This window comes from Enhydra lutris, unplaced genomic scaffold, assembly GCF_002288905.1.
Source record: "Enhydra lutris kenyoni isolate GAN:26980312 unplaced genomic scaffold, ASM228890v2 scaffoldscaffold39, whole genome shotgun sequence".
Lineage (NCBI taxonomy): Eukaryota > Metazoa > Chordata > Mammalia > Carnivora > Mustelidae > Enhydra > Enhydra lutris.
In genome coordinates this window covers 15,519,544-15,539,437 of record NW_019154123.1, presented here as the reverse complement: position 1 = coordinate 15,539,437, position 19,894 = coordinate 15,519,544, and the positions used below count along the sequence as shown (strand labels likewise).

General features: G+C 42.6%; 1 protein-coding gene across 1 annotated transcript in view; it reads right to left on the bottom strand.

Moving 5' to 3' along the window:
* Nucleotides 1-19,894, bottom strand: part of LOC111155122 (acid phosphatase, prostate) — a 63,391-nt gene that overhangs the window by 31,605 nt on the left and 11,892 nt on the right. Inside the window, exons 4-9 of the mRNA XM_022515187.1 lie at nt 19,466-19,618; nt 14,103-14,201; nt 9,967-10,059; nt 8,067-8,199; nt 3,719-3,801; nt 1,432-1,535 (exon numbers count right to left, since the gene is read on the bottom strand). Coding sequence (XP_022370895.1) covers nt 1,432-1,535; nt 3,719-3,801; nt 8,067-8,199; nt 9,967-10,059; nt 14,103-14,201; nt 19,466-19,618 — 665 coding nt within the window. The remainder of the gene's footprint in view (nt 1-1,431; nt 1,536-3,718; nt 3,802-8,066; nt 8,200-9,966; nt 10,060-14,102; nt 14,202-19,465; nt 19,619-19,894) is intronic.

The window sequence follows — 19,894 nt, the reverse complement described above, 5'->3', positions numbered from 1 at the left end:
AGTCCAGTCCCATCTTCAGGCTCTGCCTCTAATTCTAGTTCTCTCGCTGTTTCTACCACATATGCATTGAAGTCTTTTTTTTTTTTTAAGTTTTTTTTTTTTTAAGATTTTGTTTTATTTTATTTGACAGAGAGAGAGAGAGAGATCACAAGTAGGCAGAGAGAGAGGAAGGGAAGCAGGCTCCCCGCCTAGCAGAGAGCCCTATGTGGGGCTCGATCCCAGGACCCCGGGATCATGACCTGAGCCGAAGGCAGAGGCTTTAACCCACTGAGCCACCCAGGTGCCCCTGCATTGAAGTCTTAAATCCCTCTAAGTCATCTGTGAGGGCTTTGGAATCAACTTCCTCCAAACTTCTGTTAATGTTGATATTTTGACATCTTCTCCTGAATCATGAAAGTTCTTAATGGCATTTAAAATGGTGGACCCTTTCAATTTACTTTGCCCAAATCCATCAAAGAGGAATCACTAGTGTACCTATGGGAGTTATGGCCTTACTATAGGTCCTAAAAAGATAGAGCCCTGGGTCCCCAAATCACAGTATGATTGAGTCACCTCCTAATGGGTCGGGTCATCTCTCTCTCTCTCTTTCTTTTTTTAGGGGGAGAGGGGGAGGAGGAAAGGAAAAGAGAATCTTAAGCAGTCTCCATGCCCAGTGCTAAGTTTGAGGTGTGGCTTGATGTCATGACTCTAAGATCATGACCCTGAGATCATGACCTCAGCCAAAATCAAGAGTTGATACTTAACTGACTGAGCCACCCAGGTGCTGCAACCAACCACGGACATCACTGTTGGAGCATTAGATGAGTGAGAAAGAAATGTCCATTGGGATAGGCCTCTGAGAATCTGAGGTTCATTTGTACAGTAGCCAAAATTACCCTTATTAGTTAATATATCTGTTTTTAAAAAAAGATTTTATTTATTTATTTGAGAGAAAGAGACAGTGACAGAGATTGCAAGAGACAGAGCACAAGCGGGGAGGAGAGGGAGAAGCAGTTTCGTGCTGAGCAAAAGCCAGTTGTGGGGGTCAATTCTAGGACCCTGGGATCATGACCTGAGCTAAGGCAGACGTTTGATGGACTGAACCACCCAGACGCCCCTGTTAATATATCTGTAAAACAGTTTTAGGGGACTCAAAATTGGCTCTACTGATGAAGACACAAGTTAAGATGCATACAAAGAGTTTGGATAAAATTGTTTCATGAAATTTGAAAGTGGAAAAATAGCAATATTTTTAACTTAGGGAATTATTTTGCATAGTATACATTTTTTTAGGTAGTTAAATTTTTTACGTACTTAATTGAAAATTAAATATTTTAAGAAAATTTTTAATACAATACAATAATAATAATAATAATAATAATAATAATAATAATAATAAAACCCCTGGGGTCCAGTGGTATTAAGTGTGAAAAGCACCTCTTAGATACTTACCCCTTCTCAAGATACAATTCCATTATGTGGCATGAAGCATAGGGAGGAAGGATTCCATTGTAAACATCTAGTGCCATCTGTAGGCCACTCACGGTAGTGTCATGCTGTGGGAATTTGAAGCAAATCATTTTCCATCTTTACCTTTGGTTCAGATGTACATTCCACAGGTGGTACTAAGCACTTGTAGAGAACCATGATGGTTTCTGAATCACTTAAATTTGTCATACCCCCATGGTAGAGAGGGGAAGGGCTAATTTTGGTGGAGCATCTGTTGTGTGCTAGGCAGTACATTCCCATTAAAAAGATGAACAAACAGGGGGCACCTAGGTGGCTCAGTCGTTAGCATCTGCCTTGGGCTCAGGTCATGATCCCAGGGTCCTGGGATTGAGCCCCGCATCAGGCTCCCTGCTCAGCAGGGGGCCTGCTTCTCTCTCCACCACTCCCCCTGCTTGTGTTCCCTCTCTATCCCTTTCTCTATTAAATAAATAAATGAAATCTTAAAAAAAAAAAAAGGCCCAGATAAATTAAGTAACTTGCTTGATGTCATATAACCCCAAAATGGAAGAAAGTAAACTTGAGTCTGGTGTTCAGGTTTTGTACCATGCTTTTCCCCAGTGGAACATCCCGGTTCTAGCTTGTTTCATTAAATTTTAAAACATTTTGGAACATATTAGTGCTAGATTATATTTCTTCTACAGATTAGAATAATCTGATTTTAAAGTTGGAGAAGAGGGATGCCTGGGTGGCTCGGTTGTTTAAGTGTCTGCCTTTAGCTCAGGTCATGATCTCAGGGTCCTGGGATTGAATCCCATGTCAGGCTCCCTGCTCAGTGGGTAATCTGCTTCTCCCTCGGCCTCTCCTCCTGCTTGTGCTCTCTCTCTCAAATAAATGAATTTAAAAAGTCTTAAAAAAAGTAAAGCTGGGGAAGAATATATAAGGTTATAAATGTTAGAGAGGTCAAAATGTAAGGAAATAGAGAGCATAGCTCAAAAGTAATTGTTAATTGTTTATCCCCGAGTGGCTGGAGGGCACAGGGGGCTGGTTTTCAGTCCCAGTTTTGCCACTAATTAACTTAATAATCTTTGAAAGTCCTTAGCATCTGTATCTACAAAATGGGCATAACATTTGGGTGCCTAAACTATATGGCAGTGTACACATATTAAAAAGGGCTTAGAACTGATTTCCTGGACAAGGAACTAGTTATGGAATTATAACTTGCAAGAAGTCACACCAATTAGAACAGGAAACCAGATGAGAAACTAAAGAAACTGGCAGAACGGACTGGTTTCAGGAAGCCCCTCTCCAGGAAGGACTACATTCTGTTCAATCCATGAGCTTTTGTCTTACACCACTCAGAACCTTTGATGATAAACAGACTTCCCCGTATCTGGAGTCACTTCTTCCATCTTCCTGCAGAATGAAAACGTGGCTTTCTCCAGCCAAATCACATCTGAGAAATCCTCTGTCATAAAGAAGTAGGTGGGAAGCTGAATTCCCATACTATGTGTCCTGATTGCAGGACTCATTGCAGACTCCATGGACAGCCATCTCAGTGCTCAATGCACCCCTTGAATTCCCCACCTCCCCGCCCCAACTCCCTGATCAGTGCCTCTTTCCCTGGCTCCTGCTCCTAAGACTGAAGTCTTCTTTCTGCATCCAATGTAGCTCTAACTTCATGTTGCAGCTCTCTTCCCCCCTTCTCTCTTCTAGTCCCTTTGTCTCTTGGAGTTTCTATTTGGGCGCCCCCTGGCATTTCAAACCCAGCTGTCTAAATTGCTACATCCCCCCGGCCCAAGAGCACCTCTGTTAATGGCTCCACCCTCCTTCCAGTCCTGGAGGCTTGAAACATAGCCTTCACCTGTGGTTTTCCCTCCACATCCTTACTCCCCGCCGACATCCCATTCATCACCGCATCCCGTTCCTGCTCTGCTTTTAGTTTGGAACAGAAGGGATGCTTCCCTTCTCCATGCCACCAAGGCACTTGCTTGCACTGCATTTCTATACTGCTTTGTAGGGTGTTTATGTCTTTTTGTCAGTCCTGGATTGTAAACTCCTCAAGGGCCAGAATTATGTATCAAATTTTGAAATTAAAATTAAAAAAAATTTTAAAATGCGAACCACGCAGGTGGTCATATAGACACATATTTAGGAGAGCTGAAGAATCAATATCTAAAATGTCTACCATCTATTGGGCAAAAGGGAGGTGACGATGAAGAAAATGAGGCTCCCTCCTTAAAGAGATTACTGCCTGAACAGATGGCTATTGAGTGGAGGTGAAAACACTTACTGCGGAATACATGATGAGTTTTCTGTGGTTCGATGGCTGAGTTGCACTCTTCATGTGTTTGAGGATCTCACGGACCAGGACACCTTCAAAAAGACAGACCAACAAAAGAGCTGAACCAAACATGGGCTTAAACATTTTGTTAATTCCTACTTCACGATTCTCCCTACCATGAGTCTCAGGACTTAAGAGAGGAAAAGAAAGAACTCTGGTTGAGCACCTACTGTGTGCTTTATGTTATTTTACTGAATTCTGACTTCTGTTCCCCATTCATAGTGAGAAAACTAAGGCCCAGCAACATACAGTGACTCATATGCAGGCTGGGCAAGGAGAGTTGGATTCGCACAGGAGGACCTTACTATCCCCAGATTTTGTCCAAACTTGAGAAAGGAGGTTGAGGAACTTGGAAGGAATTACAAATGGCATTTTTCAGACAGTTGCTAGCTGGAGCTTTTCTCTAGGGCAGCCCTGAAATGACAGCTTGGCATTTATTTTGTAGACAATCTATCTACTTTGTCTTCATCCCTCTTGCACAACTCTGTGCACCTGGCATCCCTCTTTGACTACTCTGAGGTAGTCAAACCTGTGGGAGGCCATGGGAGAAAGCAGCTCTCTGGATGTCTGTACAGGTCACGGAATATTTTCTGTGGACCATTTCTCCAGGTGACCCCGGGGATTACTATTTGAGGGCAGCCAGCATCTTCCATCTGAGGGCTCCCTAGAAGAGAGTTCTCGCCCTCATATTTGTTGTTCCTCACCAGGAACACCACTCTGAGTCTCCATCCTCTTTGCAGACACTGAAGGCTGAGGGGTATCTTGGGGTGCTAGGTCCTGGCTTGAGGACATGGTGCCCCAGGGATTTCCACAACCATCACTGGAAGACTCCTTATATCTCTGGTGTTTCATAAAGATTTGTTAATTTATTTGAGAGAGAGAGAGAGAGAGAGAGAGCACAGGAAGGAGGGGCAGAGGAAGAGGGAGAGAGAGAGAGAGAGTCTGAAACAGACTCCACCCTGAATGTGGAGCCGGATGTGGGGCTCAATCCCATGACCCGGAGATCACAAGCCAAAACCAAGAGCTGAACTCAACCCACTGTGCCACCCCTCCCCCACCCCCCTGGGTGGTTTCTTTACTACATGTGTACTCTCCTGGCTCCAGAATGACGGGTTTGTTTCTGTAAAGAGCAGGGCGTTGATGTTAACAGACTGTCATTCCAGACTCTGTGGTCCACTCAGCCAACACACTGAGCAGCTACCACAGGTCAGATGCTATGCTAGGTGAATCAGATGCCTGCCCTCAAAAAGCTCATAAAATAGTACAAAGAGACTGTTTATTCATCTGTCTACCAAGAGGCACCATAAAGGGCTAATTAGGAAGGGAGGCAGTCTGCTCTCTCTGTAGATTCTGGACACCCCCCGACTAGGAATGGAAGAAGCAGGAAGCCATATCTCCAACAAGTCTGTATCGCTCTGCTTCAGAGAAGGTGGCTTTCTCAGCATCCTTTAGGGACAATACCATCACCTATCAGCAACCTGACTTTGGCAGGTGCCTCTGCAGCAGCCATCGGTGTCAATAATGGGATATGATACCAGCTCTTGGTTCTGGGGTGATGGTCCATCTCGCCCCAGAAGAACCTGGGGGTAACTACCACAGTTTCCCCCAGGCTCTGGCATGCCAATGATTGTGTTCATGGGAGGGGACACTGAGGATCAGAGACATTCAGCAACTTGTTCAAGATTCCACACCATGTGCACAGAGGGGCTGAACTTCTCTGAACCCAGCATCTTTTAATCCTTAGGCTACCCTGTAGCACAGGCTAACTTCTGAGTTCCCAGTTGCATCATCTGGTGACTGCTACACTCGACGAAGTATCACTGAGTGGAAGACACAAACTTCCCTTCCCACACTCTTGAGCTACAGCAGGGGCTGGCACACTTTCTGTGAAGGACCACACAGTCAATGTTTTAGGTTCTGAGACCCTACGGTTGGCCATAACTCTTCCCTTTCAGGGGGAAGCCCCAAAACAGCCATAGCACTACCTAATGAGTATGGCTGAGTTTCAGTCACATTTTACTTATAAAAAATAGGCAGAGGCTGGATTTGGCTTGCAGGCTTTAGCGTACACCAACCTGCAGCACGGAGCGAGGAGATGTTTGTCTTAATACAGATAGGACCAGCCATATATTCAAAATTCCTACACGAATCGTAGGAATTTTTGTGGTGTGTGTGTGTGTGTGTGTGTGTGTGTGTGTAGAAGAAGGTGGGTAGAGGAGTACAGAGTACCAAATTGTGGCATCCCTAAAACCAACTGATGGAACAAAAGTTTCGACAAAGATGGGAAGATGCCAGTCAAAGTCCTGATGTTCCTGTGTGACTCTGTGTCACCCAGACAATACATGTTTTCTCTGTAGGATTGTGTTTAGCCGCCTCATCATCCAACAAGCACGCAGCTGACAAATCTCCCTTGCCTAGCCAGATCCAAACAATAGGCCGAACTCGGGTTTTGGCAGGAATCACTCAGGAAACGATTTCCTGGCCAGTCAATAGCCTGGACTTCTCCAGAGAACAGGACAGGTGTGTTCACACCAATACCAGCCTTTGAAGTCCGAAACCAAAAGAACACCTGAGGGAAGGACTCTAAACAGACAGGATCTAGTTTAATACACTCATCAGAGGGGAAACCCGAATTGAGCCAGGAAGTGACCTCCCTGAAATGCCATGTCTAGTAGTCAAAGGAAAACAAGAAGAAACGTGAACAAAGTGTGAGGAAAACGCCCAGTTTTTCTCCCTATACAGACGCCTGCATCTATTATTAGGCTATTCTCGGTTTCTGTCTGGCTTCCCCTGCCCATGTCTTCAGCATTTCTTGCATTGAGAGAAGTGCTTCTGAATTTTCATGTTTCGTGAGGTGCCTAGGGATTTCGGGAGAAGGCAGATTCTGATCCCTCCGGTCTGGGGTGGAGCCTGAGGATCCTGCATTTCCAACCAGAGGCTTGCTGATGCAGTTGCTGCTGCTGCCCCCTGGCCTGCATGTCGAATAGTGAGGGGCTGAACACCTCAGCCCATTGTGACTAGTTGGGGGAACTCAATCAAGAGCCCTGTCTCCACCATTGATGTGACTTGGGATTGGGTGGTACCAGGGGTGGTACTGGGGGTTCAGGAGTAAGACCTGGTATATATGGAGCCAATGGGGCCCAACAGCCACCCTTTGCCTCCTTCCTTGTTTGCACATCAGACAGGGCTGCTGCCTGGGCCAGGTCCCTACACATAGTCCTGACTGAACACCTGCCCAGTTGGTCCAACAGCCAAGATGCCTTGACTCTAAGTCTTCTCCTGGGGCCCTGCTAAACTGGATGTGGCCCCACAGTGAATAGGATCTGGCGATGGTTGGAGTCTTGATGGGATTGCTCTGTTTTTCTCAAACTGTCTAGAACACCTCCTGTGGCTTAGAATTTCTTCACTGTTAACCTGACATAATGGACCTTCTCTTGCTCTCCCTCCTCACTTTTAAGGTCTAGTTACACCTATGTCTGATGCCACCTTTGGTGTCTTGGCCTGCCGCCCAACCGACCTCAAGGCATCAGCATCTCTTACTGTCCTGGCTCTACCTTCTTTCTTCCACCCAGCTATCCTGATTATAAAGGCTTGGCAGCCTTTTGCCTAGGTCTACTTTCATTCTGATAGGATGTTCTATGCTAGGAAAGGCCAAATACAGCTGAAAGGAGGCATCACTGAGAAGTAAATGCCTTTCAACGTCAATGGAAAAATTTAAGCTGTGTCATTAATTTGTCAATTGCAATTAATGTCAATTAATCTATGTAACATAATTAGTCTGGAAAATAGGTCTTATTAACTTTAGCAATGGCTACCATCAAGGACCTCAGGAAAACAGGCCCCTTTTTTATCATACTTCCCACTTGAAAAATTCATCCTATAGGCCACCAGACACAATTGCTTTTCATGGGCTTAGATACAAAATCTTTCATTGTTTGATTTGGAAAGCATGAAAGTACCATTTAGCTTTAGGGCAAAGCTTTCATTTCCAGATGGGAAAACCAAGGCTCAGATTGGGCAATATTAATGACTATAAAAACACATAGTGTTTAGTGACAGTGTATTAAGTACCAGGTACTGTTTGTCCCAAACTTTTTGAATATATACATTTATTTTAATCCTTACTACCTGTGAGGAGGTATCATTATTATCCCCATTTTGCAGAACGGAAACTAGTGCAGGAGTGATAAAGTGACTAGTCCAAGGTCACATAGCGGATTACTGGTGGGACAGCACTCAGACCCCAATCACTCAACCACAGATCTAGTATAGTCCTTTCACTTTTTTATATACTTACCCCCCTGCAGTCTAGATTTCTCTTTCTGCTTGTGAATTCCATACATGGACAGGATAGATAATTCTGATAATTCTTTCAACTTAATCATGGTGTCCTCTGTGGCCCACGAGGGTAGAGTGAAGTTGTGAATACTCTGTAGCAAAGAAAAAGGGAAGAAAATGTGTATTTTTATTTGTTGGCTCTTTTGTCCTCTTTGCCCCGTAAGAACTGCTGGGTCTAGCCTTTCTTAACCAGCCATTTCTCTCAAGGAAAACTTTACTTTGCCGTATGTAGTGGTATTGATTTTCAGAAGGGAAATTCACAGAGACTGATTTGCTCCCTCCTATGAATTCCATAGGTTTTGGCTGAACTCTGGGTCCAAAGGAGGATTTCTATTTTGCAGAGTAAGGGTAAGGTAGGGCAAGAATATACCTCATTCCTTTATGAAAGGTTTAGAAATCTATGAACCTGTGGGGAACGTAACACTGACAGTGTTAGATGATATTTCTGTCAAACCTGAGAGGACAGCTGGGAGAGGCAGTATATTTCTGGAGCCTTCAGTACCAGACCCTCTACTCCCATCAGCTTTCAGTTTACTCACTCCTGGGGAACGTGAACCATACACACAGTAGGCTTTTGGTGAATATGTATTAAATGGATGAATAAGATGGATAGCAGAGCTGGTGTAGACTTCCTGCCAATATTTATTACTTGCTATGAAAAGTTCATTAAGAATCTCCCACATTCAAAGGTAGGATTGAGAGAGAGAGAGTACTTGAAAGAAATGAAAGTGGAGTGTCTAGTGAGGAAAGAAGTGGGAGAGAAGTGAAGAGGAAATCAAGCACCATGGCCACATCACAGAACAGCTCAGATCAACCTGTAGTAAGGAAGAAAAAAAATCAAGACTTAAGCCAAAATGTGGGCTCTTATGTCCACTGAAGAGTCTTTTTTTTTTTTTTTTTAAAGATTTATTTGTTTATTTGGGGTGGGGAGGAGCAGAGGAAGAGAAAGAATCCTAAGCAGGCTCTATACCCAGGACAGAGCCGGACATAGGGCTCTGTCTCATGACCCTGAGATCATGACCTGAGCCTAAACCAAGCATCAGATGCTTAACTGACTAGCCACCCAGGCGCCCCTGAAGAGTCTTTGATAAGGCTAGTAAACCTTCCTTGAAACAGATGCTAATGATATAGTGAAACTATCAGGAAGGTCATGTGAAGGTCCATAAACTCTGTTGTGGAGGGGGCAAACGGTGTCATTTGTTACTGACACGGAACCATGAAGGTAGTTGCTGGTTCCCGGGCCCTCACGATGATCTCAAGATCACAGGTGGTTATCAGTCCTATGGGTAGTCAGAATTTTGCCCCAGGATTCAGTAAACCCGGTGGGAAAAACAGGATTATGGAGTACCCTTTTAGGCCAGTAGATGGTGCATAGTGAGTGAAAAATACCAAGTAGCCTTAAAAACCCCAACGGTAATTGATGTAGTATTTCATATGCAGGTACAGCAAGGAAGAGATTCCCAACAAATCAATTTCAATAGCCTGGCTTAAAGTTGTCTTGCTTATTTTTATATCCAGAAATCAGGTACTTTTTTTTTTTCTCTGTCTTATAATAATATTGCTTTTTTCATTAAAATCCGTGACAGGAGCCCAGCATTCCTGAGGGACTGAAAAATAAGTAAATGGCAAGACAAAAGAAAAGCAATTTTGCCTGCAGTTTTCTAAAGGGTGAAAACATAAATGGAGAGAAAAAGTTAGAGTTTTCAATTTAATATAAAGAAGTCTTGAATTATGTTTCAATGTCAAAGGAAGCATAATATATCTGCCAAAAAGTGTAAGAAAGTGTATTTATCTGTTTCAAAATAGGAATAAGTAAAAAAATCAGACTGCAAGTTAATCTTTGATATTTTTTCTTTTACCTCACAAAATAAAGGGTCGTAGACTTTAGTCCACATTCCAAAAAGGTCCTGGGTATGGTATCCTGTAAATGTTGGCAGGGTTTCTATAAAATCCTGAAACACACATGGACAGAGAAAACATTTCTGCATTAGAGTCAGTCAGTCTCAGCATTACGGCTATTTGGCTGTTGTGGAGGGTGCCCTGGCTTTGTAGGGTGTTTGGCTGTCTGCCTGGCCTCTCACCAACCAGATGGTTACCATCATCCCTAATCCCTCAGTTGGGACAACCGAAGAGTCTCCAAACATTGCCAAGGTTCCCTTTGGGGCAAATCTGCCCCCACTGAAAACACTGTTCTTCACATAAACGTGCACCAGGAACATCGGCTGTGGTAATATGAACCCAAACAATTTCATGAACACTAACTGAGCATCTCATGATTACATTAAAAGTATGGGTGCATGCTGGCTTACTGCCACGTGTTCCTGGGTTGTCCCGGAATCAGGCCAAGTGTACTCCCTCAAAATTTTTGGGGAAGTAGGTGAAGTAGAACTCACATAAAAATGACAAGTCAAGGTGAGAAAGGAAAGCATTTCTTAGGCCAGAGCACCTCAGGAATATACCACAGAAACTGGACCCGCTATTTGGCTATAAATTTGAAATTTGGGTGGGATGTAAACATTTCTCTACTGTATTATTCTTGGATTGTCATGGTCACGAGACCCACTACTCAGCTATCTGCCTGGTGACTTTGGCAGCAATTTCTGGGAATCCTTGTGGGAGGTATTATTTGGTGGGTACATTTGCTAAGAAAATATAATTTGCCAATATTAACCCAAACAGATATCCATAAAATAAATATACTAAAGATCTCCTCCCCCATCCCCAAGCCAAGCCAAATGAAACAAAAACTCCAGGGCCAGATGACTTTACAGAGAAATTCTACCAAGACTTTCAGGAGCAAGTTATTCCAATGCTTATTTTAACTGTTATAGAGTGTAGAGAAAGGAAAAAAAAAGAAAACTTCCAAAACATTTTTAAGAACTAAGTGCAACACTGACATTGACAAAAAGACTGGCCAGGAAAGAAAACTGTAGTCCAATGGTACTTTGAATATGAATGCAAAAGCTCTGAGTAAAATATTAACAAATAATTCGATATCCGAAGAAAGGGGCTTGAGCCTAGACATGTAAAGATGGCTCATTAGAGCAAATCTAAGAATATAATTCATCTTAGTAATTGATCCAAGGAGAAAAATAACTTGATAACACACACACACACACACACACACACACACACACACACACACACACACATATATGATTTATTTATTTATTTGAGAGAGAGGGAGACCGTTCATGGGCATGGTGGGGGGATGGTGCAGAGGGGGCAGAGGGAGAGGGAGAGAGAAGGAGACTCCCTGCTGATCATGGAGCCCTTTGTGGGCTGAATTTTTCAAAAAGTTAAACACAAGTATTGGTCAAAACAATCAATAAAATAGGAAGGATGGTTAGTTCCTTAATTTGGTACAAATATCTCTATTTGGTCCTAAAGCCAGCATGCTTAATAGAAAAACACTTCTAAAATAAAAAATGAGGATGCTCACAGTCAATGCTCTTATGTCCTACTGTACTTTAAGTACTGGCCAGGGCAAAGACACAAAAGAAATCAGAGGTAGGGGGCACCTGGGTGGCTCAGTTGGTTAAGCATCTACCTTCGGCTCAGGTCATGATCTCAGGGTCCTGGGATGGAGCCCCACATCAGGCTCTCTGCTCAGCCAGGAGCCTGCTTTTCCCTCTCCTTCTGCCACTCCCCCTACTTGTACTCTCACTCTCTCTCTGTCAATTAAATAAATAAAAATCTTTTTTTTAAAAAAAGAAGAAATCAGGGGCACTTGGGTGGCTCAGTGGGTTAAAGCCTCTGCCTTCAGCTCAGGTCATGATCTCAGGGATGGAGCCCCACATCGGGCTCTCTGCTCAGCAGGGAGCCTGCTTCCCTTCCTCTCTCTCTGCCTGCCTCTCTGTCTACTTGTGGTCTCTCTCTGTCAAATAAATAAATAAAATCTTAAAAAAAAAAAGAAGAAATCAGAGGTAAAAATATTGGAAAAGTAGAGGTAAGTCAAGGTTATTTGTAGATATTTTAATCTTAGAACAAACTTAAAGATAAATGTAAAGACCTATGTGAAGAAAACCTTAAAAAATTCTTGAAGAACAAATAGGAAAATGTACCATGTTCTTAGAAAGGAACACTCAATGTCATAGAGTTGCAAATTCTCCAAGTTAATTTATAAATTCAATATGATCCCAATAAAAACACTAGAAAGTAAGAAAAAAATGTTTTTGGAACTGAGACAAGCTGATTCTAAAATTCACAAAGAAAATAAAAACAGAGCCATGAAAACTCAGAAAAGTTGAGAATGAGGGGTATAAGCCTTTTAGATATTAAAGCAGGTGTAAAGTCTTACTAAGTACAACATTGTAGTTTTGGCTAATAAAATGAAAGAATAATTGAATAGAATAAAAATTCCAGCAACAGACCACATAAATGGGGGAATTTTAATATATTTAAAGGGAAGAGATGGACTTTTCAGTAAATAGTGATCGGGCGATTAGTTAATAGGGGTAAACTTAATCAGGATACAAATTTTGTACCTAACCCCAGTATAAATGGATCCACGCAAAAATGAAGATATAGTGGAATTAGAATAAAACATTATAGAATTCCTTTGAAACCTAGGAATGAGGAAAGTTTCTCTAAATATGACTATAAATATACAAATCATATATCAATACATCAGCACACTTAAGACGACGACATGGCGAAAACACTATAACCAATATCAACAGGCAGACAATAGAAACCATGCCATTTATGTCACAGGAAAAAAAAATACATGGAGAAAGCTCCTAAAATAATAGAAAACAGAAAATCAATAATCCAGAAGCTAAATGGCCAAGGAATGTGAAGACAAATGAAAATTCAAAAAGCATTTAACTAGATAAAGATATCCTAAACTCACTCATCCTAAGAGAAAAAGACTACTGCACAATGCTTTATTAATGGTGATGATACTGGGCTTCCTTGCCTTGTTGCTGATTTTAGAGGGAAGGCTTCTAGTGGTACCATTTTTTTACCTACAGATTGGCAAATATCCCCGAAGTTGTCTATACACTGTTGGCGCGGCTGTAGAGGAACAGGCAATCCTATGCTTTGTTGACTGGGGCAGACATTAGTATAGCTTCTTTGGAGGGCAATTTGATAATATTTCAAATTTCCCCAGAATTTCTACTTCTGGGATATCATTCCACAAATATTCTTGTGAAATTATTTAGATACACAAGATACTCATATAGACTGTAAATGATTAGAAACGACTCACTTGTCCATCAGTATAAACTGGTTAAAAAAGTATGGTACATCCACAAATTCAAATGCAGTTATAAAAAAAGAGGAAACTCTTTATGTACAGATAGAGTAATATTTCTAAGGTATATTGTTAAAATCCAAGGTGTCCATCTCTGTGAATACAGTATACTCCTTTTGTGTAGCAAAGGGGAAACTACCAGAGTATATTCATATTTATTTGTATATGCGTAAAGAAACTGCAAGACTATATAAGAAAATGGTGCCACCAGTTACCTGTGGGGTCATTAAGAGACTTTCCACTGTATTCCTTTTTATATTTTTAAAATTTGTGAACCATGTAAATGTATTAGAGATTTAAAATTTTATTTTTAAATACACAAAGCATTATATCTACCTTTTGCATAGTCTTAAAAAGGGGTATTTTGCAAAGTAGAAACATAAAATAAAAAAGACTATCCTTTGTATGTGAAATCAGTGTCCCGGCTCCTCAGCCTCATTAAGGCAGATCATTTTAGACTTGGATTTATTCTGACCCAGCCATGTACTTTCATCTAGTTCCTTCTGGCACACGGGGATAGGATCAGAAAGGGACTGGCTTCTTTACTGGCTTGTGGCCCCACGCAGGGTAGGGGACCAGATAGTGATGACTGACACTCATTAAATGTTTTAACCCACTGCTATAACTGGCCGCTGGCAGACACATTCCTCCCACACTTGTTAGAACCTGGGGCTTCATCCTTTGTCTTGGCCCTCCTCACTTTCCTGTACCCCACAAAATGACACGTTTTCTAACCTTATAAGGATGCAACCTCTCCTGGAATTCTGTCGATTTGAGAGTCTCCTCCTTTAGTTCTTTAAAACGAGGGCAGTCCCGGAAAGGCAGGTATAGCAACTGAGGACAAAAGAAAGATCATGAATTCTTTTTTAGTCAGAAGAACTTTGCTAAAGAAACTGCAGCCATATTTTAAGCCTCATTAGGTACAAAGTGACCTGAATAAAAGATTCAAATGTGTTTTGAGCTGAATGGAAATACTAAAATTGAGGAAAAAGAGATAAATGATCTGAGGTCTTAAATGGTATAATATGCACCCAGAACCAAAAAGCTTTTTTTTTTTCTTTCATGAACTTGCCTAAATAGGACTGCATTATTGGTAAATACTCACACTTTCCGGTTTTCCATGTTGATATAACTATTATCTCGCTTCCTACCGGACCTCTTATATTTCTAGCACAAGATACACATGTGTGTGCAAAGGCATCCTGCAACACCTCCCCTTTCCCCCCTCCACAAGTATAGAGAAATGAATAAGAGGCTCCGGAAAGAATCTAAGAGACTGATTAACCCCTCATTAACTTAAGTTCTGGTCAAAATAAAGGCATATGCTAAATATATAGAAAAATGTATTTTAAAACCCATTATAAGGACAAAGGGATGAGCTTAAGTTTGACAAGCTTCTCTAGTCTTGACTATAATCTATAGATTGGTGGCCCTCAGCTTATTTTGTTGCTCTGACTTTTCATTCGTGGCCGGCCCTGTATTTCCAGCCCTTAGTGGACACCACTACTCGGATATTGCTCTTTTTCCTCAAGTTTAACACGTACAAAACTGAAGTCAACTTCATTTTTAACCATTTCGCCTTTGTAATCTTCTTTGGCCGATGGTAAAATTTATCATCCTGATTCATAGACTAATCAGTTTTGCTTGTTTACTTTCAAAATACACTCCAAACAGACTCCTCTTCATCAAATTCATTGTTCCCTCCCAGTCCAAACCATCATAACCTATGATTTGACTAATGCTGGAGCCTTGTATTTGGTCAATAGGTATCCATCCACTCTTTCCATTTTACAGTTCATTCTCCACGCCCACAGCTACCCGAATCCTTTTCAGTTTATTTTTATCAACACCAGTCTTTCTATTTTTTTTTTTTTAAGATTTTATTTATTTACCCGACAGACAGAAATTACAAGTAGGCAGAGAGGCAGGCAGAGAGAGAGGAGGAAGCAGGCTCCCCGCTGAGCAGAGGGCCTGATGCGGAGCTCGATCCCAGGACCCTGGGATCATGACCTGAGCTGAAGGCAGAGGCTTAACCCACTGAGCCACCCAGGCGCCCCAACACCAGTCTTTCTAAAGCATTAATTAGATCATGCCATTCTGTAGTTTGTAACCTTCACTGGCTTTCATCTTACTTGGAATGAAATTCAAACTAAGTTAACTCTAGAGATCACTGCGCTGCTTTCCTGCTACTGTCCTCTTATTTTTCTAGAGCAACACTTGGGCCTCGTTGTGGTCCCTGAACCCACAGGCTTAGGAGACTGTTCCCTGCCTGAGACCTTGCCCCCAGACACTCCCACCAGGCTCTTCTAACTCAGCCCCAGCCATGATCACGTCACCTTGCTTTACTTCCTTTGGGGAACTCATCACCATTTCAGATTATTACTACTTTTTACTTTATCATTTATTTCTTATAAAATATCAACTCAAGGACAGCCAGGATCTTGTCTGTCTTGTCCATTGCTGTGTTGTCAATGCTTAGAACAGAGTCTGGCCTATTTGTAGCTGCTCAGGAAACTTTAAAAATAAGCTTCTTCCTGGGGCATCTGGGTGGCTCAGTCATCTAAGCGTTTGATTTCAGCTCAGGTTGTGATCCTGGTTGGGGTCCTGGGATCTTGGCGTCCCATATCTGGCTCCCTGCTCAGCGGGGTGTCTGATTCTCCTCTCCCTCTGCCCCTCCCCCATGCTCCTATGCTCACGTTCTCTCTCAAATAAAATCTAAATAAATAAATAAAAATAAGTTGCTTCCTGATTCAGTGACATTTGCCTTACTTTGTTTTCCATCCTCTCAGTATTTACCATCTAATTTCAGACCTTCATTTCCTCATTCCTCAAAGGCTTCCACATTTATTCTGTGAGGCTCCAGTATCCTTTCCTTCCAAACTGTGGTCAGACAGATGCCTTGGAGCACCGCTCATCATGTGTGCACAGTACTGAAGAAGGAATGTGCATGGGTTCTTTTTATGCCCGCTGCTTTGCAGCTCAATCTCCCTGCATGGTCTTCCGATTTTCCCACAGAAGGAATGGTACTGCAGAGGGAAAAGGCACAGGACTCTTCATTTAAAGGTCTAGGTTTTAGTGAATTACTCAACCTTCCTAGACTTTCATTTTCTCATCCCGAATATTGAAAGAGGCTGAAAATAAGTGGGATTAAATACCTAAATATCTGACCAACATTTTGCAATTCACAAAAGCTCTTCCGTTTCTTAACTGGGTTTTCACGAGTCGTCCTGAAGTATTCAGATTCTCCTGTCTATGCCCAACAGAGTCAGACATTTTCATTCCTTCTAAATAAGAACTCTGGACACAGAAGGGCAAGCCCTCTGTATAGTCACCCACTGCCATGCTTTGGGGGTTTTCTTCTTCTCCTTTCCTTCCCCTCCGAGGTCTGGTTCAAGCTCTCACTCTCTCAGTGAAGACCCAAACGGTTGTCCTGTGGAAGCGCCATGGGAGCGTCGTTCTGTGAGTTCCTCTAGCAGGTGCAGCTTGTCCTTGCTTCATTGCCCACCACTTTGTATCGTGGTCTACACGTGTCAACCATGCAAATCTGTTTTCATCGAATGGATGATAAATGAGGGGAGAAACCTGGCCTCATATTTCTCTACAGCACTTAGCACAGCTCTGGGAATTACTGTGTGTTGACTGACGGATGTTTGTCCGGTTTCTTGGTTGATGTCAGAACGGTTTTTATCTTAGTGAGGACACAGCTGAAAGCCATGAGTGGATAATCTTGCCTCTCTCTTCCTCACTCCTTTTACTCTTTTCCTTTTTTTTTCTTCAAGATTTTATTTATTTATTTGACAGACAGAGAGAAAAGCACACAAGTAGGATGCAGAGGGAGAAGCAGCTCCCACTGAGCAGGGAGCCCGGCACAGGACGCGATCCCGGAACCCTGAGATCACAACCTGAACCGAAGGCAGACACTTAACCGACTGAGCCACCCAGATACCCCTCTCTTTTCCTCTTCTAATAGCTCCTATAATCTCTTTACTACATAATTTAATTACTATCTTTTAGGATTAAGTGTTAAACATCTGCCTTGGTCTACACTGGCTGAATTTGGTGCTGCTGTCTAGTGTCTGTCTATTCAGAAAAGGCCAAAGTGATTTTTTTTCCTTTTGAAAGAAAATATTCACAAACTCCTAAAAATACAGATCATCATAATACTTCTCTCTTGATTCTGTGAAGGAAAGAGGTACAAATGAATAATCCTGCTTTTCAGGAAACATCAGAAAAAGTGGTTGGAGCAGATTTACCTAGAGTGAGGTTGACAGGGTCAGGCTGTTTTCTACAAAGTATTTGGGAAAGATTCTTATGTCATCAGATGCAACAGTTAAGTCAAGTGTCTAAGAGTACTGGCAGGGCAAAGAGGATGGAAGCCTACCCTGGGGGCTCCTGGGCAACAGTCTGAGTGCAGAAGTCATGCTAAGCCTCAGCTACCGAGAGAGGACACGGTCATGCTGACAGTGGCTGCAGGGGAATCAGGACAGATTCCTTGTCCCAAGCTATATCCTTCATATAATCTTTTTTTTTTCTTCAATTTTTACTTTTTTTTTTTTTAAAGGATTTTATTTATTTATTTGACAGAGAGAGAGAGAGAGAGATCACAAGTAGAGGCAGGCAGAGAGACGGGGAAGCAGGCTCCCTGCTGAACAGAGAGCTCGATGTGGGGCTCCATCCCAGGACCCTGAGATCATGACCTGAGCCGAAGGCAGAAGCTTAATCCACTGAGCCACCCAGGCATCCCCAATTTTTACTTTTTAGAAGGGGGAGAGACAGAGGGAGAAGGAGAGAGAGAAACTAAAGCAGACTCCATACCCAGCACAAAGCCCAAAGCAGGGCTCAATCTCACAACCCTGAGATCATGACCCAAACCAAAATCAAGTGGGACACCCAACTGATGGAGCTACCCAGGTGCCCCTCCTACACATAGTCTTAAATTCCACACCAGGGAGATTAGTTAGAGTTATTTAATGCCATTTAAAACCAAAAGCAATTCCTCTGAAAATGTTAAAGATCTTTTGGTGCATCCCACCCAGCGCAAATACATTTGAGAGTTTCTCTCAGATAGCCTCATTCAGGCAGCTTGGTTTACGGTACTGGTTCTCACACTTGGCTGTCCACTAGAATCATCTAGGGAGAATATTTTAAAAGTACTGATGCCTGCATCCTACCCTCAGGGATCCTGATTTGTTATAGAGAATGCCCCAGGTGCTAGGATTTAAACACTTTTTTTCAGGTACTGGAATGAGATAAACCTAGTTCTCATCCCAGTGGTGATGATTATCAGCTTTGTGGCCCTGGGCCTATTTTGTTTTTCTCTCTGAGCACATATTTCCCTGGCTATTAAAGGAGAACAGTAATAGTGTCCATTCAAGGTTGTTATGAAAGGTAACTATGATGACACGTATCAAAGTGCTGGTCACTGACTATGTCCTCAAATTTTCTTTCCCCCTGCCTCAGAATGGGGGTTTTCATGTGGAGAGGAGTATTTTGTAGGTAGAGAGGTCTTAGAAGATTCTGGAGGCAGGAGAACCCTATGTGGCACACCAAAAACCTGGGAATTGAAGGTAGAACAAGGGGAACTATGTATGTGTGTGTGTGTGTATGTGTGTGTACATGTGAAGAAGGAGGGGGGAAAACTGCCATTTAAAAAAAAAAAAGATTTATTTATTTTAGAGAGAGTGAGCACGTGGTGGAGGGGCAGAGGGACAGGGAGAGTGAAACTCAGGCACACTTGGCGCTGAGTGTGGAACGCAGAGCCCAATGTGGGGCTTGATCGCACGACTGGGAGATCATGACCAGAGCTGAAACCAAGAGTTGGCCACTTAATTAACTGCACCACCCAGGCGTCCCCATATTGCCATTTGTTGAAGGGGTGGCAAAACAATGATGATAAAGTTCGAAACTGAAATTCTGTTATTCTTTTCCTATTCTCTCTTGCCTGGGACTTCCTATATCCTACTATGTCCTGTGCACCTTTACAGAAAAGGATTAAGATTGCACAGACTGAGCAGTGTCCAGACCTCCCAACCCACAAGTACGAGGCAACCTGCCTTCCTCCTCCGAGGCCAAACAGGTGGTTTTTCCAGAATACTCACTCGATCTTCAGAAAGAGAGAGCGTGTGCACCGGGATGGGCTGCCAGGGTAGGCTGGGATTCCAGATGCTGACACCCTCTGGAGGAAATAGGCCTGCAAGGTTTGCCATAGCACTCATCAAAGTCCGATCAATGTCCGTACTTTGAATATAAACCTAGAGTGGGAAAATCAAAGGAGATTCCAACTGATCAAAACTGTGCGTTTTTCCCTGTGGAGCAAGGAGTGCATCTGAGAGAGGCCAGGACCCTCACACGAAAACATTACCAAACATTGTGGTAGCATCATGATCATAATGTCTACTGTGAAAGAGACAGTATTAGAAGAATGCCACCTGCTATGTCAATAGCTGAATTGACAAAGAGACCAATTAAGTGGTAGCTACCTGCCAAGCCAAAGTATTTGCCATAGGTGTCCATAAAATTTTGAACTT